Below are 15,824 nucleotides of genomic sequence, written 5' to 3'. Positions count from 1 at the left end.
ATGATGATGATATCCATTCAATCGTATCTGACTCTTGGCGATTCTAAGGGCCAGCTCTCCATATCTTCCAATCCTGCACTACTTTTTTGAATTGTTTTGTATTCTGACAGGTGTCAACTATGATAGTGTCCAGCCACCATGTCCTTTGGCGGCCTGGCTTCCTTTTACTGCTATCTTTTCCCAACATAATTGCTTCCTCCAGTGAATTCCCCCGCATGACATGGCCAAAATAAATGAGACACAGTTTTCTGATTTTGCCTTACAGTGACAGGTCTGGTGTTATGAGTGCCACTGCTTGCTTATTGTGACCGAGGCTTCCCAAGAGCATGCAGCAAACTCCTTGTACCAACAAAAAACCCTTTTATTAATTTACTGTGAATTCTGCTCATTCACATCCTGCCAACTCTTCTAAGGAAGGATTTACAGTCACAAACCTTATCTGGCTTGGAAAGCTGCCAGGCCGATATCTGCAAAACTTGGCAAGGTGTCTCAGAAGGTTACGAACCAATTAAGTAAACTAATTGTCTCCTGCAAACTCCACTCCCCTTTTGCTTCTCTTTTATTTCCTCTGGGAGGGCCATTCAGTGTCCACCTGTGGCCTTATTCCCAAGTTGACCCTTGTTCTTCAGCTATTCCCTTCGTCGGGTAACTCTGTGCATGTGGACACTGGGAAGAGGCTCCAGCTGTTCATCTGCCTCATTGATATCTGACTCTGAAGGCAACTGATAACTGGCATCTGATACAACTGCCTCCAACACAGAGCCCTCATCAGAGCCTTCCCCAGACTCCAGGACTGGCCCATGTTCCTCCCCAATGTCCTCACTGTCCGAATTTGCTGCCAGCTCCGCCACAACAGTTGGTCCCCTTTTTTTGTCCAAGGAATGATTCTTTTATCTAGGGCAGTGATGGCAAACCTATGGCACGCATGCCAGAGGTAGCACGCGGAGCCATTTCTTAGGGCACGCAAGGTGTTGCCTTGTCAGCTCCAGTGTACATGCGCTCACTGGCCAGCTGATTTCAGCCTTCATTTTCAGCCATTTTTCGCCCTCCAGAGGCTTCCCTTAAAGCCTCTGGAGGGCAAAAAACAACCCAATGTGCAAACCAGAGATTTGGGAACGGACTTCAAGGTTGCCCGTAGGGCCATTTTTCTCCCTCCAGAGGCTTCAGAGAACCCTCCTGAAGTCTCCGGAGGGAGAAAAGCGGCCCTACGGGGAACCCAGAATTCCATCCCCAAACCTCTGGTTTGTGCGTTGGGCTGTTTTGTGACCTTCAAAGGCTTCAGGAGGCTTCCCCGAAGTCTTGAGAGGGTGAAAAACAGCCCTATGGGCAACCCAGAAGTCGGAAAACGGGCCAGGGGAAGCCGTTTTTGCTCTCTCCAGGCTCCTAGAAAGCCTCTGGAGCCTGGGGAGGGTGGAAAACGAGTCCACCATGCCATCGCAAGGCAAAAGCAGGCGGGGGGGGGGGGTGTTGCATGTGCACATTTGCAAATAAAAAGGTCTGTGCATGTGCAAAACCTTAAAAAATGAGAAAAAAAATCCACTGAAAATTGTTCTACAGAACCGAAAAATAAGATGGCGGCCCCGTAGGAGAACCAGTTCAGGGGCATGGCAGGCATGGGTCGCTGCTGGTTCCAGTGACCCAGGCTGCCAAGTTACTACCTGTTTGGCCGAACCATTCCAAACCGGTAGGAACCCATCTCTGTCTTCATTCCAAAGCACTTGAAAGTAGGACATAGAGAAATTAATCAAGGGGAGAGGCAACCTAGAAGTAAGGAGATATTTCCTGACAGTGAGAACAATTAATCAGTGGAACAACTTGCCTCCAGAATTTGTGAATGCTCTAACACTGGAAGTTTTTAAGAAGAGATGAACAATCACTTTTTTGGAATGGTATAGCAGGGTCTCCTGCAACGCAGGGGGTTGGACTAGAAGACCTCCAAGTTTCATTTTTTTCCCCATTTTATTTGACATTTATAGGCCGCCCTTTTCCCTGAGGGGACTCAGGGCGGCTTACAATTTGTAGGAAGGGGGTGCAAGACAAAACACAAAAAGAAAATGTGAAATATAATAAAATAAAACAATAAAACACAACATTCATTCAGCATTCGGGTGGGGCGAAATTAGGGGCTTATCCCCAGGCCTGACGGAAGTTCTCTTCCAACTCTATGATTCTGTTAGTCTCTTCTGTTATTCATCTCTCTATTTATACAAAACTTGCAAGCTACCTAGATAGGATTGCAAGTGATGGTAATACATTTCCCAACTGTGTCTTTTCCAGACAATTAAGTAATTATTAAATTAAAGGCATGGAAGAGAAACTGGGATATTATTTCTTTGTACGCTCAGTGTGATAATATAGTACTATATTACACCAATAATGTTAAAACGCTATATACTTTTCATTTTTTACATATAATGCATGAATTCTGTGCTCTTAATTGCATTTTAATGGTGGGAGAAGTGGGAACAGGAATCCTGGAACTCATAACAATTTCTTCCCCATCTTCAATTGAACAGCAATTTTTGCCAAGTCTCATATCATAAACGGCAGAGTATTTTCTCCCCGCCCCTTCCTTTTCCAATATATAGAAAACTGGGAGAAGAGGCTGTTTTCTAAACTGCTTTTAAGTTCATAAGCAACTGTGCTTTGCTCAGTGGCAAAATTATATTTTGGATAAAGATGGTCTCGGGTTCAGTTTTCTGACTCTCCAAGTATAGATGGGAAATCCTGAAAACTGTGAATGCTCCAACAGTGGGTTTTTTAAAGAAGAGATTGGACAATGAGTCATCTGAAATGGTGTAGGGCTTCCTGCCTAAGCAGGGGGTTGGACTAGAAGACCTCCAAGGTCCCTTCCTACTCTGTTATTCTGTTACTGTGGGTGGTTATCTTAGACAACAGGGGTATGCAAAATTTGTCAGTTGTGGACCAGAATGATCCATTCCTCTCCAGACCTATCCAGAGATAAATCTCTTACTAGTCTCATTTTGTTCTGGTGATAATTGGTGGCTTCCAGAAGCAAACCCTCTAAAACAGAAGTGGTTTGAGAAATTGTGATATTTTGTTGATATTTTGGTTTTACATGTGATATTTTGGATAAAAGAGACTGTTGGGAGCTGGGTCCTCTTGTCATACCATCTTGAATTCAGATGATTGACATCTCATTTTGGGCCTGGATCCTTAACATGAGTTTTCTGAGTTTATAAAATCATTTGTCTTTGGAAATACAGTTCATCCTAGGCAGATAAAAATGCAGAAGGAGGTCAAAAGTGTTTGTAGTGGTGAAGAGAAGGACCACGGGAGACATGCTAGCAGTGTTACAATATTTGAAGGGCTGCCACAGAGAGGAGGGGGTCAAGCTGTTTTCCAAGGCACTTGAAGGCCAGACAAGGAATAATGGGTAGAAACTGATCAATGAGAGATTCAATCTGGAAATAAGGAGAAATTTTCTGACAGTGAGAGCAATTAAACGGCAATAAAATGCCTTCAGAAGTCATGGGAGCTTCATCATTGGAAGCTTTCAAGAAGAGACTGGATTGCCATTTGTCAGAAATGATGTAATGTCTCCTGCTTGGGCGGGGGGGATTGGACTAGATGACCTACAAGGTCCCTTCCAACTCTGTTAATCTGTTAAATCTGTTAAATAAGAACAGTTGAATTCCCCCTTCTCTCCCCTGGAAGGCGGGACTAGATACTTTGCATTGGCGGGCTATAACTGGCCCGCAGGCCGTCATTTGAGGATCGGTGAATTATGTTGAATTGTATTGTACTTACCAAGTATCAGCAATCATTGAGAAGCTGCCTGGAAGTTCAATGAAAAGACTTTTGAGGCTAGGACTGAAACTCGCATGCCATGATTTCAGCGCTGTATCTAATGCAATTGACAAGGAGGTCATCTTTCTGCACTAGCTCCTTCCCCGCGCTCACACATTTTCCATAATGCGGAGATAATTTTTATATCTACTGTAGTTCTGCCTCGTGACGCATTCGCTCAACCACGCTCTTCCTTCCATATCAATCATCTCCCGTCTAGCGTGCCACCAATGTGTTGAGTAACCTTTTGCTGTCTTCGTTGTTCATTTCTTTGTGGGCTTATCATTTCCTCCTTCACTTAGTACTTGACAGATTAATAAGCATCAGTGGTCCTTCATGGGGATACATAGTTCACTGCCTCATTCGTGCTTGCATCTGTTTTGCTCTCTTGTCAATTGAAACTGCAAGACTTGTGTATGTAAAAAAAAAAAAAAGGAGTGGGGGGGAATAAAATCAGTAATACTGATCTCTTTCTGCCACACAGTTATTCCACTCCTATCCTCCTGCTGTGTCTGGGATCCCTCCTATGATCCCTCCAACTGGTCCTTTCGGCTCGCTGCAAGGAGCGTTTCAACCCAAGGTAAACCTAGATTGCATAGTGTGAACTTAATCGCTTAGGCGTTTCTGTGGTGTGAATATATTCTTGTTGGCAGGGGAGTGGGTAGCTCTCTCTTTTTGGTCTCTGGCAATGCCAGATAGGTGACGACAGTGGTCTTTTTCATGGTCTTGAAGATGGCTGCAGCAGACTCTGATTGAGGCAACTTACAAGTTGACATACAGACACAAAAGCCCCTGGCTTTTGCACAACATGGCCTGCCTCTATCTGTCTTGGAGCAACTGCTTGGTAGTTACAGCAGTAACCTCCACCACAGTGAAGTTTGCTCAGTGTGAACAGCAGCCCCACTAACAGTGATTCAGACTGCTTAAATATGTAGATTATGGCTCATTAGCAGAGGCCTTCGTATGTATGCTAATCAGTCTGTTAAGAATCCATTTGAGTTAAATCATCCATAGCATTGTAAATGGGTTGTTTTCTGAATATATATATATTTTAAGGAAAAAAGAGGCTTTTCTCTTGATTTCAGAATCCCTTGCTCTTATGGAAGAACTGTCTTGCAGTCTGTGATTTAGAGGGGAAACACATATGTCCATGGGTTGAAATCATATGCTGTGGTTAGAAATAAGGCAGGAAAAATGGAGAAAGATCAGCTTTTAAATCATCATTCAGACTCTGAAATTCCTTCACTTCAGTCTATTTAAAATGTAGAATCTCTCTCTCTCTCCCTCCCTCCCTCCCCCCTCCCTCTCTCCGTCCCCCATCCTTCTCTTAAATTTATTGGTTGACCATCTTACCACAGGTAACCCGGGGTGGCTTACAGTCATGAATAGAATAGAGCAGAGCAAAACAGAATAGAATTAGAGAGTTGGAAGGGACCTTGAAGATCTTCTAGTCCAACCCCCTGCTTAGACAGGAAACCCTACAGCACTTCAGACAAGTGGTTATGGTTATATTTATTGTTTATATAATATAACCATTATATTACACAATGGTTATATTAACCATTATATGTATATGATATATACACTAAATATAATAGCAATAGCAGTAGACTTATATACCGCTTCATAGGGCTTTTAGCCCTCTCTAAGCGGTTTACAGAGAGTCAGCATATTGCCCCCAACAATCTGGGTCCTCATTTTACCCACCTCGGAAGGATGGAAGGCTGAGTCAACCCTGAGCCGGTGAGATTTGAACCGCTGAACTGCTGATCTAGCAGTAGCCTGCAGTGCTGCATTTAACCACTGCGCCACCTTGGCTCTGTAATAATCATTAAATATAACCATAGTTATATTTAGTGTATATATTATATACATATTACAGTGTATATTATATACCGTATTTTTGGGAGTATATGACGCACCAGAATATAAGACACACCAAGATTTTGAAGAGGCAATTAAAAAAAATTCTTTTGCACTATGCAGACCTCCCAAAAACAGCTATTTTTTAGCAAAAAAAGATCAGGAGGCTTATATAGTGCTTCTAAGAGTGGGGAGGAGCAAAAAATGGCCCAATTTTCGGTCATTTTTTCCCTCCCCAGCCCCCAAGAGCTCTCTGGAAGCATTCTAAAGGCTATGCACAACCATTTTTGCAAAGAGGGCAGGGTTTCAGGAGGCCAAAAATGCTGCATTCGGTGTATAAGACGCACCCAGATTTTCATCCTCTTTTTTGAGGGAAAAAGGTGCGTCTCATACTCTGAAAAATATGGTATATACTAAAACATACATAGGTTTAAACAGGCTGCATCTTTCAAAACCTCATCATTGTTCTCAGATGGATTGGAAAAACAGGGCAGATCAGATGACCTCACTGAAGTAATATGTGGTTCAATCCTGAGCTTCACAGAAATGTGGGAATAGGAAGGAAAAGAGGAGATGCCATCATTGAAGCAACGTGGGGTTTAATCCTCAGTTTCACAGAAATGTAGACTGTTGGAAGAAATGTCCATCTGGGTTCAGTTCCAAGTATAGAGAACGAAAGTTGAAACATGGTGGCTGTTTGGAAAGATGGTTTTAAAGATGGACAGGATCAGGCGCCTTGAAGATGTTGGGTGAAGAAGAAGATAAAGGGAAGAGATGCTGAAGTGCCTAAGTTTTATACCCTCTCTGGGCTTTTGAATTTGAGCTTGTATTCTGATTGGCTGTCAGACTCCCATGGGGCCATGCAGGGGCAACTCTGCAGGCTGTCCTGAGTCCCAGGCTTGGTTGAGCCTTGTTGGGTGATATAATCTTCCCAGGTGCCATGTGGTGAGATGGGTAAAGGGCTAATCCTATCATGTCCTGAGGGCCATGTCTTAACCTCATCACCCTGGAGCTGAAGTGGGGAGGGAAGGGAGCTGCAGGAAGCTGCTTTGTCTTTAAAACAAGTTTCTCCTTTTCTCATCTAGGGAAACATAATCTTCTGCCTTTTTAATATTTCCTAGAATATTTCATTCTTCTAGGAGAGGGGTGGGTGCTAACTTCCTACAATGGAATAGGAAGGAAAAGTTTGTATGCCATCATTGAAGCAATGTGGGATTTATCTCTGAGTGCCCTCACTTTCCAAAAAATGATTACATTTAAATTTATGCATGTTTAAATAATATGTTTCATGTATGTTACATGTGACATTTGCAGACTTCAAATCCTATTGATGTTGCGACAAGACCTGGAGCTCTTCCTCATACTCTCCTTCAGAAGGATCCCAGGGTAAGTCCCGTAAAGTTGCAGCTTCTAAAAAACAACAACACCTTTTTAAAAAAAATCCAAACCAAATTAATGAAAGAAAACTATAGGTAGTCATTAAGCCATGTGGCAGTTAAGTGCCAATTGTATGGTTGTACTTCTTAGTCTTTAGCCTGCTATCATTCTGCTCAGAATAATGGAATAACAGAGTTGGAAGGGACCTTGGAGGTCTTCTAGTCCAACCCCCTGTACAAGCAGGAGACCCTATACTATTTCAGGCAAATCTCTTCTTAAAAACCTCCAGTTTTGGACCACCCACAACTTCTGAAGGCAAGATTAATTAACTGGTTAATTGTTCTGTCGGGAAATTTCTCCTTAGTTCTAAGTTGCTTCTCTCCTTGATTAGTTTCCACCCATTGCTTCTTGTCCTACCGTCAGGTGCTTTGGAGAATAGCTTGACTCCCTCTTCTTTGTGGCAGTCCCTGAGATATTGGACCACTGTTATCATGTCACCTTTAGTCCTCCTTTTCATCATAACTCTGCTCATTGAGTTAACTCTGCTCACTATCTATGCAGCAAGTTCTGATGACCTCAACTAGGGACATAGAAGTTCCATCTCACTGGGAAAGTCCATTCCTAAGAAGCCCAGTTCTACGAAGGACCTGGGCATGGTTAGTTGGATGGTGACAGTCATTTAAAGTTGGAATACGATGTTGCTGACAAGTCCAGCATTGACAAATGCTGTACTCGGTTGTTCATACTTTAGCCTCACACCCAAAGAAAAATATAAATAATTTATAGGATGATATAATGGCCCGAAAAAGGGCAAGTAATTACTTGAGCTTCCATGATTCCTTCGAAAAGGAATCAAAGCACTCTAATAAAATGAGTCAGTTCTTAAGTATTTGAACATCATTACTTCATCTGAGTTCACAGCAGTTTAATCCCAATGAAGTGTGTGCAGCCAAAAGGAATTATGGTCAGAAAGTTCTAAAAAGGAATTCAATTATATCATAGCCTCAAGTCCCTAGCCTGTGTTAAGAGCCCTCCAAATGAGAGTTTCCTTCATAAGTAGTGCTGGCCGTAATACAGCACATTCTTAAATTTCTGAAACTGATGCAATAAAATCAGCTTCAAGGATCAATTCCAATTTAAATAGGCCGCTATGAACACAGTAATTTGATTTTCTCTAGATTGCGTTTTATATCCTTACCCATTTTCATAACTTAAGGCATTTGATGTTGATTATTATTTAGTTAACCACTGAACCTGTCATTGCAATTTCTAGACTCTGGAGAAAAAGAGGAGAAAACTAGCATATGCTGAAAGTTGATCTTGTTGGCAGAGAAAGGGAGGGGGGTGTTTAGCACTGATGATTATTTTCTATATTGGCATGTCTCCCTTGGTGGGAAAAAAAAAACTTTCTCTTATAACCTAAGCGAATTCCCAGTACTGTTCTTCATTCATCTTGAATTTTAGAACGGAAATGACTCCAAGGTGCTTCAACAGAAGGGGGAGGGTAGGAAATACAAATTAGCAATTCTTTATGGATAATTCAGCTGCTTCTCAAACGCATTCCCCGTTTTTTTAAATCTTCCTGAGCTTATGCTTAGCCTGAAACCCAAAGTGAATTATTTCCTTTCCAGTGTTGAATGAATGATGCAGCTCCGGGACAAACTAAACTTTGGAGACATGTTTCTTAGGAAGTTGATAGTCTGTCAGAATAGTATAGCTCAGTGTTTCTCAAGCTTGGCAACTTGAAGATGTCCAGACTTCAACTCCCAGAATTCCCCAGCCAGCGAATGCTGGCTGGGGAATTCTGGGAGTTGAAGTCCGGACATCTTCAAGTTGCCAAGCTTGAGAAACACTGGTATAGCTGATCACTTGCCCTTAGGCTCTCAGTGGAGAAGGATAGTAAATTGTGTTATCTGCCCATGTATGAGATTTTACCTGAAGAATTTCTCAGTTCTTAACTATGTCTGTCTTGTGGGGTGTCTTTATTTATTTTGACCACCAAGAGGCAGTAAAGGATTGGATTCATGCTATGCTGAGATTGTTCAATTCCATATAAAGAACAGTTGCTGGAATTGGGTATGTCTAGTTTAACTAAAAGAAGGACTAAGGGAAGCATGATAGCAGAGTTCCAATATCTCAGGGTTGCCCCAAAGAAGAGGGAGTCAAGCTATTCTCCAAAGCACCTGAGGGTAGGACACGAAGCAATGGATAGAAACTAATCAAGGAGAGAAACAACCTAGAACTATAGAGATAGCTAGAACAGTGAGAAGAGTCATGATGAAAAGAAGGACTAGTGGGGGTGACATGATAGCAGTGTTCCAATAACTAAGGGCATACCACAACTTATTCTCCAAAGCACCTGGAGGCAGGACAAGAAGCCATGGATGAAAACTAATCATGGACAAAACCAAGTTAGAACTAAAGAGAAATTTCCTGACACTTACAACAATTAATCAGTGGAACAACTTGTTTCCAGAAGTTGTGAATGATCCCACACTGGAAGTTTTCAATAAGAGATTGTTCAACCATTTACCTCAAATGATATAGGGTCTCCTGTCTGAGCAGAGTGTTGGACTAGAAGACCTCCAAGGTCCCTTCCGTCTCTGTTATTCTATTCTGTTTAGACGGAATTCAAAAGAATCCCAATATAGCAGCGTTTTTTTTCAATCTTGGCAACTGTAAGACATGGAATTCTCCATGCTGGCTGGGGAATTTTGGATGTTGACATCCAACCATCCATAAGGCTATATAGCAGTGTTTCTCAACCTTAGCATCTTGAAGATGTCTGGACTTCAACTCCCAGAATTCCCCAGCCAGCGAATGCTGGCTGGGGAATTCTGGGAGTTGAAGTCCAGACATCTTCAAGTTGCCAAGGTTGAGAAACACTGCTATATAGGATGAAACCAGCCATGTTCTGCTGCTTGGTGGTCAATCCAAGATAAATAACAGAATGTGGATTGGGAATTATTTATTTGCTAATTCATATGAAACATTGTCCCTTCATCATTCTTTAGCCAAAAAGCTTCCAGGGTGGCTTATAAATATAAGCATTGCCTCCCTTGGACACACAGACAAAAACAGATGGGAAGGCAAGATGGGTTAAACCAGTTTTCATCCTCCGGCGGACCTCATAAAGCTACTTACCACCCATAAAGCCCTTCATGGTAGTGGAACTGGGTACTTGAGAGACCGCCTCCTGCCAATTACCTCCTCACGACCGATTAGATCACACAGATTAGGCCTCCTCCGAGTTCCATCCGCCAGTCAGTGTCGACTGGCAACTACGCGGAGGAGAGCCTTTTCAGTAGTAGCTCCGACCCTTTGGAACGACCTCCCCGTGGAGATTCGTACCCTCACCACCCTCCAGACCTTCCGCACAGCCCTTAAGATCTGGCTATCCCGCCAGGCCTGGGGTTAAAGATTGGGATCCGTCCCCACCCGAATGATGAATGAATGTTGCTTCTATTTTTAATTATGTATTGTCTGTATATGTCATTACGTGTATCCCCTCCCTATAGGTTGTAAGCCGCCCTGAGTCCCCTCAGGGAAAAGGGCGGCCTATAAATAAAAGCAATCTAATCTAATCTAATCTCATGAAGACTATCTGGGAAGCCAACAATTCAGATACATTGCTAGAAAAACAGCTGGCAATAGATCTAAAGCTGACCAAGCAATTGTTTTGTTTTACTTCTTCTCTCTATTAAAGTTACAGGAAGTGCTTACTTGTACAATTTAGAATAGGCTAATGTTTTCCATTTTCAGATTCTTAAGAATGCTGATCTGCTAATTTACCTGAACGGAGGTCTGAGTGACTGATTTTAATTCTCTCTTTTTCTCTCTTCAGTTGACAGATCCATTCAGGCCTATGTTGAGGGTAAGATGACAACTCACCCTTTTTTTCCCCCTGCCTTGCTTTGCTATGCCATTTCTGCTTTTCTCAGAATTTTCCCGCTGCATTCCTCTTTGAATGTTGCCTGCCAAAGGCACTCATCACAAGGCATCATTTATTATTATTATTCCCCCTTTAAAAAGTGGGTCGCCTTTTATGCTATATAAAAATTACTACTCATGTGGTTTGTCATGAAATCATAAAATTTTGGAAGAGGAATGGACCACAAGAATAATCTGATCCAGTCTTCAACAATGTGCAAAAAAACTCCCCAAAACCCGATAATTTTGTTGAGAGGTGGTTATCCAGTCTCTTAAAAACCTCCAGAGATGCCGAACCCACATATTCTTTGCTTCTTCTAGTTTCATCAGATGCCAGATTTCCTCCACAGTACATCAGTAGTAGCCACCCAAGAGCATCTTGGCTTTTGCCAAAGATTTTCCAGACTGGGTATAACATAGCAAGTGCTAAGGGATTGCCCACAATATGTACTCAGCGTGGCCAGCTTGGAAGCCACGGAACACATGCCAGAGAGTTCTCCAAACCACTTGGCTTTAATCAACCCTGCAGACATTCCCACAACATGTCTATTTCTTTCCAGCCATGTACCTCCTCCTTGGTGGCTGCCAAAAGTTCTGCCAAGCAAACACTACAGAGGAGTCATTGCTCGCCTCCTCCCAACTGTTCACCACAATCTGTGGTACCTCTGATGTTCTTCAGGAGTTTTGGCCATCGTTGTAGGGATGAATTGTGTATGTGTCAGCGCCTGGACAACTTTCGGAACCTGCTGAGGGGATTCCAGATTGGGTGGCTTGGGGACATGTTGTGGGTAGTCCTCAAGGATACTCAACCTGGAACCATTCTGGCCACAGTAGTGACCCAAAGCACTTTGAAGCCACCCAAATTCAAGAGCCTCTTGGTGGCGCAGTGGTTAGACTGCAGTACTGCAAGCTACTTCTGCTGACTGCCGGCTGCCTGCAATTTGGCAATTCAAATCTCACCAGGCTCAAGGTTGACTCAGTCTTCCATCCTTCCGAGGTGGGTAAAATGAGGACCCAGATTGTTGAGGGCAATACGCTGACTGTATAAACCGCTTAGAGAGGGCTGCGGTATTTAAGTCTTAAGTGCTATTGGTATTGCTAATTTGTTTCGTGTAGGCATCAGTGATATTTTTGTTTCAGTGAAATGAGTGATAGTGTCTCCACAGCTCAGATCCCTTTATTGAAATAAATCTACATGGACAAGTTGTGGCTTATAGGCTACCCAGCATCATCAGAGGTTTACTTTGCAAGCCACAGCAGACGGACATGATTATTTTTTCTTCCTCATGTTGCCGCATCTTTTTCCTTTATCACATTGACTTTGGCATTAAAGGTCAACTCCTACCAGATGCCTTAATATAGCTAACTTAATATAGCCAATGTGAAGGCACTCTATTTGGTCACAAAGCCTTTCCAGATGTCTGGTAAATCTGCGCATCTGCTTCTGCCAGTCTGTCAGGAGATGTTTTGTGATTGTAAAGATTCTCAGGACATCAACTGTCGCATCAAAAATGTCCACTGTAAAATCATGTCCACAGCAATTGGAATAAGAGCGAAGGTGGAAAGAAAGCAGTTGAAGGCCTGTGTTAGTGGGCTAAATGTTTGGTTTTGGGCCGTGACTGATGTCCATGTTTATATCTTTAATGCCTTATCAACCAATTGGCCCCACATCCCAAGACAAGACAGGTTGTCCTTGCTCTCCATTTTACAAGCTGATCCTGTGACAGTGTGTGAATTCGCCTTCATCAGTAAAACGTGCTATGTAACTTACATAAAAAGGTGGTTTAAAGCACAACTTTTCTCAACTGAAAATCGGCATGGTGGAGGCTCACAGTCTAAAAATAAAAACAGAAGGACGAAACTCAGACGTGATTTCAGTTTTATTGATTTTTAAATGCAGTGACGGTTAATAAAATCAAACTCCAATATGGAACTAAGGATTTCTTCTTTCCATCATATTGAAAAATGAAATTTGGTCACAATTTTTGGAAGGATCTGAGTCTTTCTTGGGAGGGAGTGAAGTTTTCTGGCGACCCATGCAGTTCCAGGGCCTTCGGTTTTGAATCTTTTGTTTAAATGTTACATAATGCTACAACTTTAAAAAGTTTTTATTTTTAGTTTTTACAAATAAAACTAATAGCATTAGTCATAATTATTATTTTCAACCAAGTTATATATTTCTAATAGTAATATATATTTATATGAAGTTGCCATTTGTCATTATTCGATTATTCCATATTTTCTCTTATTACTGCTCTTATTTTATTATATAAAAGTGTATACATTAATATTCCCCTTTTCTCTTATTTCTCTCTCTTATTCTAACTTTTAATCATGTCATCCTTTGTTAAAAGCATTTTCTTTCTATCCTTCCTAATTTCTAATCATGTCACCAACCTAAAAAAAAAAAAAGGAAAGGAAAGGAAAGAGAGAGGAAAAGAGAAGCAAATCAAAACAACACCAAAAACGTCTATCCATCATCTCTTGCCCACTTCAATACTTTAATTGCTATGGTTTTTTTCTTTTCTTTTTGACTTGTCTCCCATATTCCTCTCTAGAGGAATGCTACAACTTTTGTGAAACTAAAAAGCAATTGTTCTCATTAGTGCCTGGATAGGAGACTCCTTATAGAACACTGCATTGCCTTTTGTGTTGAAAAAGGCCCATAGATGGCAATTCTCAAGCAACAACAGGTTCACAGTTGAATTTCATTATTCCTATAACCAAGGGGTATTATTTTCAATACTTTTTAATGCTTGTTTCTTTTGTAGAAACCAGGCAAATGGTGTGCTATGCATGTTCATATTGCTTGGCAGATATACCACCATCAACAGAAAGTCAAGGTGAGCTCTTTTGGGCAAAGAATGATTGATTGATTGATCTCAGACTGTTTATGGGGCTATAACTCAATGGCAAACCAAGAGTTTTGCATGGAAAAGGCTTTGGGTTTAACCCCTGAAAGTTCTCAAGAAACCTCCAAGAGATCCAGTCAATAGAAGCTCCTTTGTTCCTAATGCTTTGGAAAGCCACTGACATTCAAATGAGGTAATACTGGACCAGCCAACCTGTTTAAGGTATTTCTTCCACTTATATGTCTCAGGTAGAGAACCTGTGGTCCTTCAGTTGACATTGACACTGAAACTATAGTTCTGTCAAGTGCAAAGAATAAGGACCATTAATAAGGATTTACATAGAAGATTTATTCAGGCCTATACATAAGAATCTGGTCAACTAAAGTTCAGCAGTAAATTAGCACCAGATAAGAGTCAACAGAATTCTGGAGGAATTGAACTAGAAGCACTTGCAGGAATGTAAGGACTCTAAACTGTTCACACACTTAATTCTGCTCCCTCTCCTGCTTTTTCCTTACATGTTCAGCATCATCTCAGTGGCCACAGGCTACTCAATGCTCAATTCTGTCCTATATGCCAGCGGTGTCAAACTCAATTTCATTGAGGGCCACATCAGGGTTGTGTTTGACCTTGGAAGGCATAGCCAGGATGGGCGTGGCCAGCTCAACATCACTCATTGAGGCTCCATTTTCAGCTGGGACAGCCTCCTCCCGCCCTCTGCCAGCAAACATGGAGCTGGACTACTGCAATGCGCTCTACATGGGGCAGCCCTTGAAGAGTATTCGGAGACTTCAACTCGTCCAGAACGCAGCCGCGCAAGCGACTGTGGGTGTACCTCGGTACACCCACGTTACACCTATCCTCCGCTAGCTGCACTGGTTACCGATCAGTCTCCGGATACGCTTCAAGGTGCTAGTCGTAACTTATAAAGCCCTTCATGGTATTGGATCTGGGTACTTGAGAGACCGCCTGCTGCCAATTACCTCCCACACACCCATTAGATCTCACAGGGTTGGCCTCCTCCGGGTGCCATCTACCAGCCAATGCCACCTGGCTATTACCCGGGGGAGGGCCTTCTCTGTGGCAGCTCCGGCCCTCTGGAATGAACTCCCCGCAGGGATTCCGACCCTCACCTCTCTCCAGGCCTTCCGAAAAGCCGTCAAAACCTGGCTTTGCCGGCAGGCCTGGGGGTGATGAGTTCCCTCCCCTCTCGACATGTATGGTTGTGCGACTGTTGCTTATTTTTACTATCTGTATTTTGTCTTTATGTTCCCCTTTCTTCCCTCTTGAATTGTTCGCCGCCCTGAGTCCTCCCGGAGAAGGGCGGCATACAAATAATAAAATTCTATTCTATTCTATTCTAGCTCGGGGAGGCTGCGTACAGCCCACTCGGGCTCCATTTTCAGCCGAGACAGCCTCCTGCAGCCCTCTGCCAGTGAAAACTTCAGGGTTGACAGGAGGTCCCCAAGCTTCATTTTCACTGGCAGAGGCACTGCAGGCTGGTCCTTCATTGTTTCCAGGGCGGCCCCATGGGCCAGATCTAAGCACCCCAGGGGCAGGATCCGTCCTGTGGGCCTTGAGTTTGATACCCCTGCTACATGTCCTTTGTCCAGAATATTAATTTCTTGCCTTCTAGTTCATAAGCAGGGATTGCAAATATTAGCACCTATAAGACATGCCTTATAAAAGGAACCGGATCTCGCCTTGATTTCCAAAATACTAATGGTATGTTCTTTTTTCTTTTTCTTTTGGGAAAAAAAAACCTTCATGATTTTTTTTTTTACCCTATTTCAGAAACAGATGCAATCAGACCCCCATAAGTTGGATTTTGGTTTGAAACCTGAATTTCTGAGCAGACCTCCAGGTCCTAGTCTTTTCGGGGCTATCCATCATCCTCATGATTTAGCCCGACCGGCAACTCTCTTCTCGGCAACCAGTGAGTTTGTAAACTGCCCATCTCTGTTTGGGAATAGAAGAGAAAGAAATGGAAGG

The 15,824-nt window shown here is 42.6% G+C and overlaps 1 protein-coding gene across 5 annotated transcripts in view; it reads left to right on the top strand.

The window, feature by feature from the left end:
- The window catches only part of AUTS2 (activator of transcription and developmental regulator AUTS2), a 1,079,640-nt gene that overhangs the window by 1,045,932 nt on the left and 17,884 nt on the right, over positions 1-15,824 (top strand). For all 5 annotated transcript variants that reach the window (XM_087717194.1, XM_087717195.1, XM_087717197.1 and 2 more), the window contains 5 exons: positions 4,295-4,390; positions 6,988-7,059; positions 10,895-10,924; positions 13,752-13,823; positions 15,627-15,768. In XM_087717194.1, the coding sequence (XP_087573320.1) occupies positions 4,295-4,390; positions 6,988-7,059; positions 10,895-10,924; positions 13,752-13,823; positions 15,627-15,768 (412 nt within the window). The remainder of the gene's footprint in view (positions 1-4,294; positions 4,391-6,987; positions 7,060-10,894; positions 10,925-13,751; positions 13,824-15,626; positions 15,769-15,824) is intronic.

The sequence above is a fragment of the Thamnophis sirtalis genome, unplaced genomic scaffold (assembly GCF_051295495.1).
Source record: "Thamnophis sirtalis isolate CommonGarterSnake01/CBP01778 unplaced genomic scaffold, rThaSir2_p1.2 scaffold_6, whole genome shotgun sequence".
NCBI classification, from domain to species: Eukaryota; Metazoa; Chordata; class Lepidosauria; order Squamata; family Natricidae; genus Thamnophis; species Thamnophis sirtalis.
The sequence above is the reverse complement of the archived record's forward strand: the minus strand, read 5'-3'. Positions and strand labels throughout refer to the sequence as shown.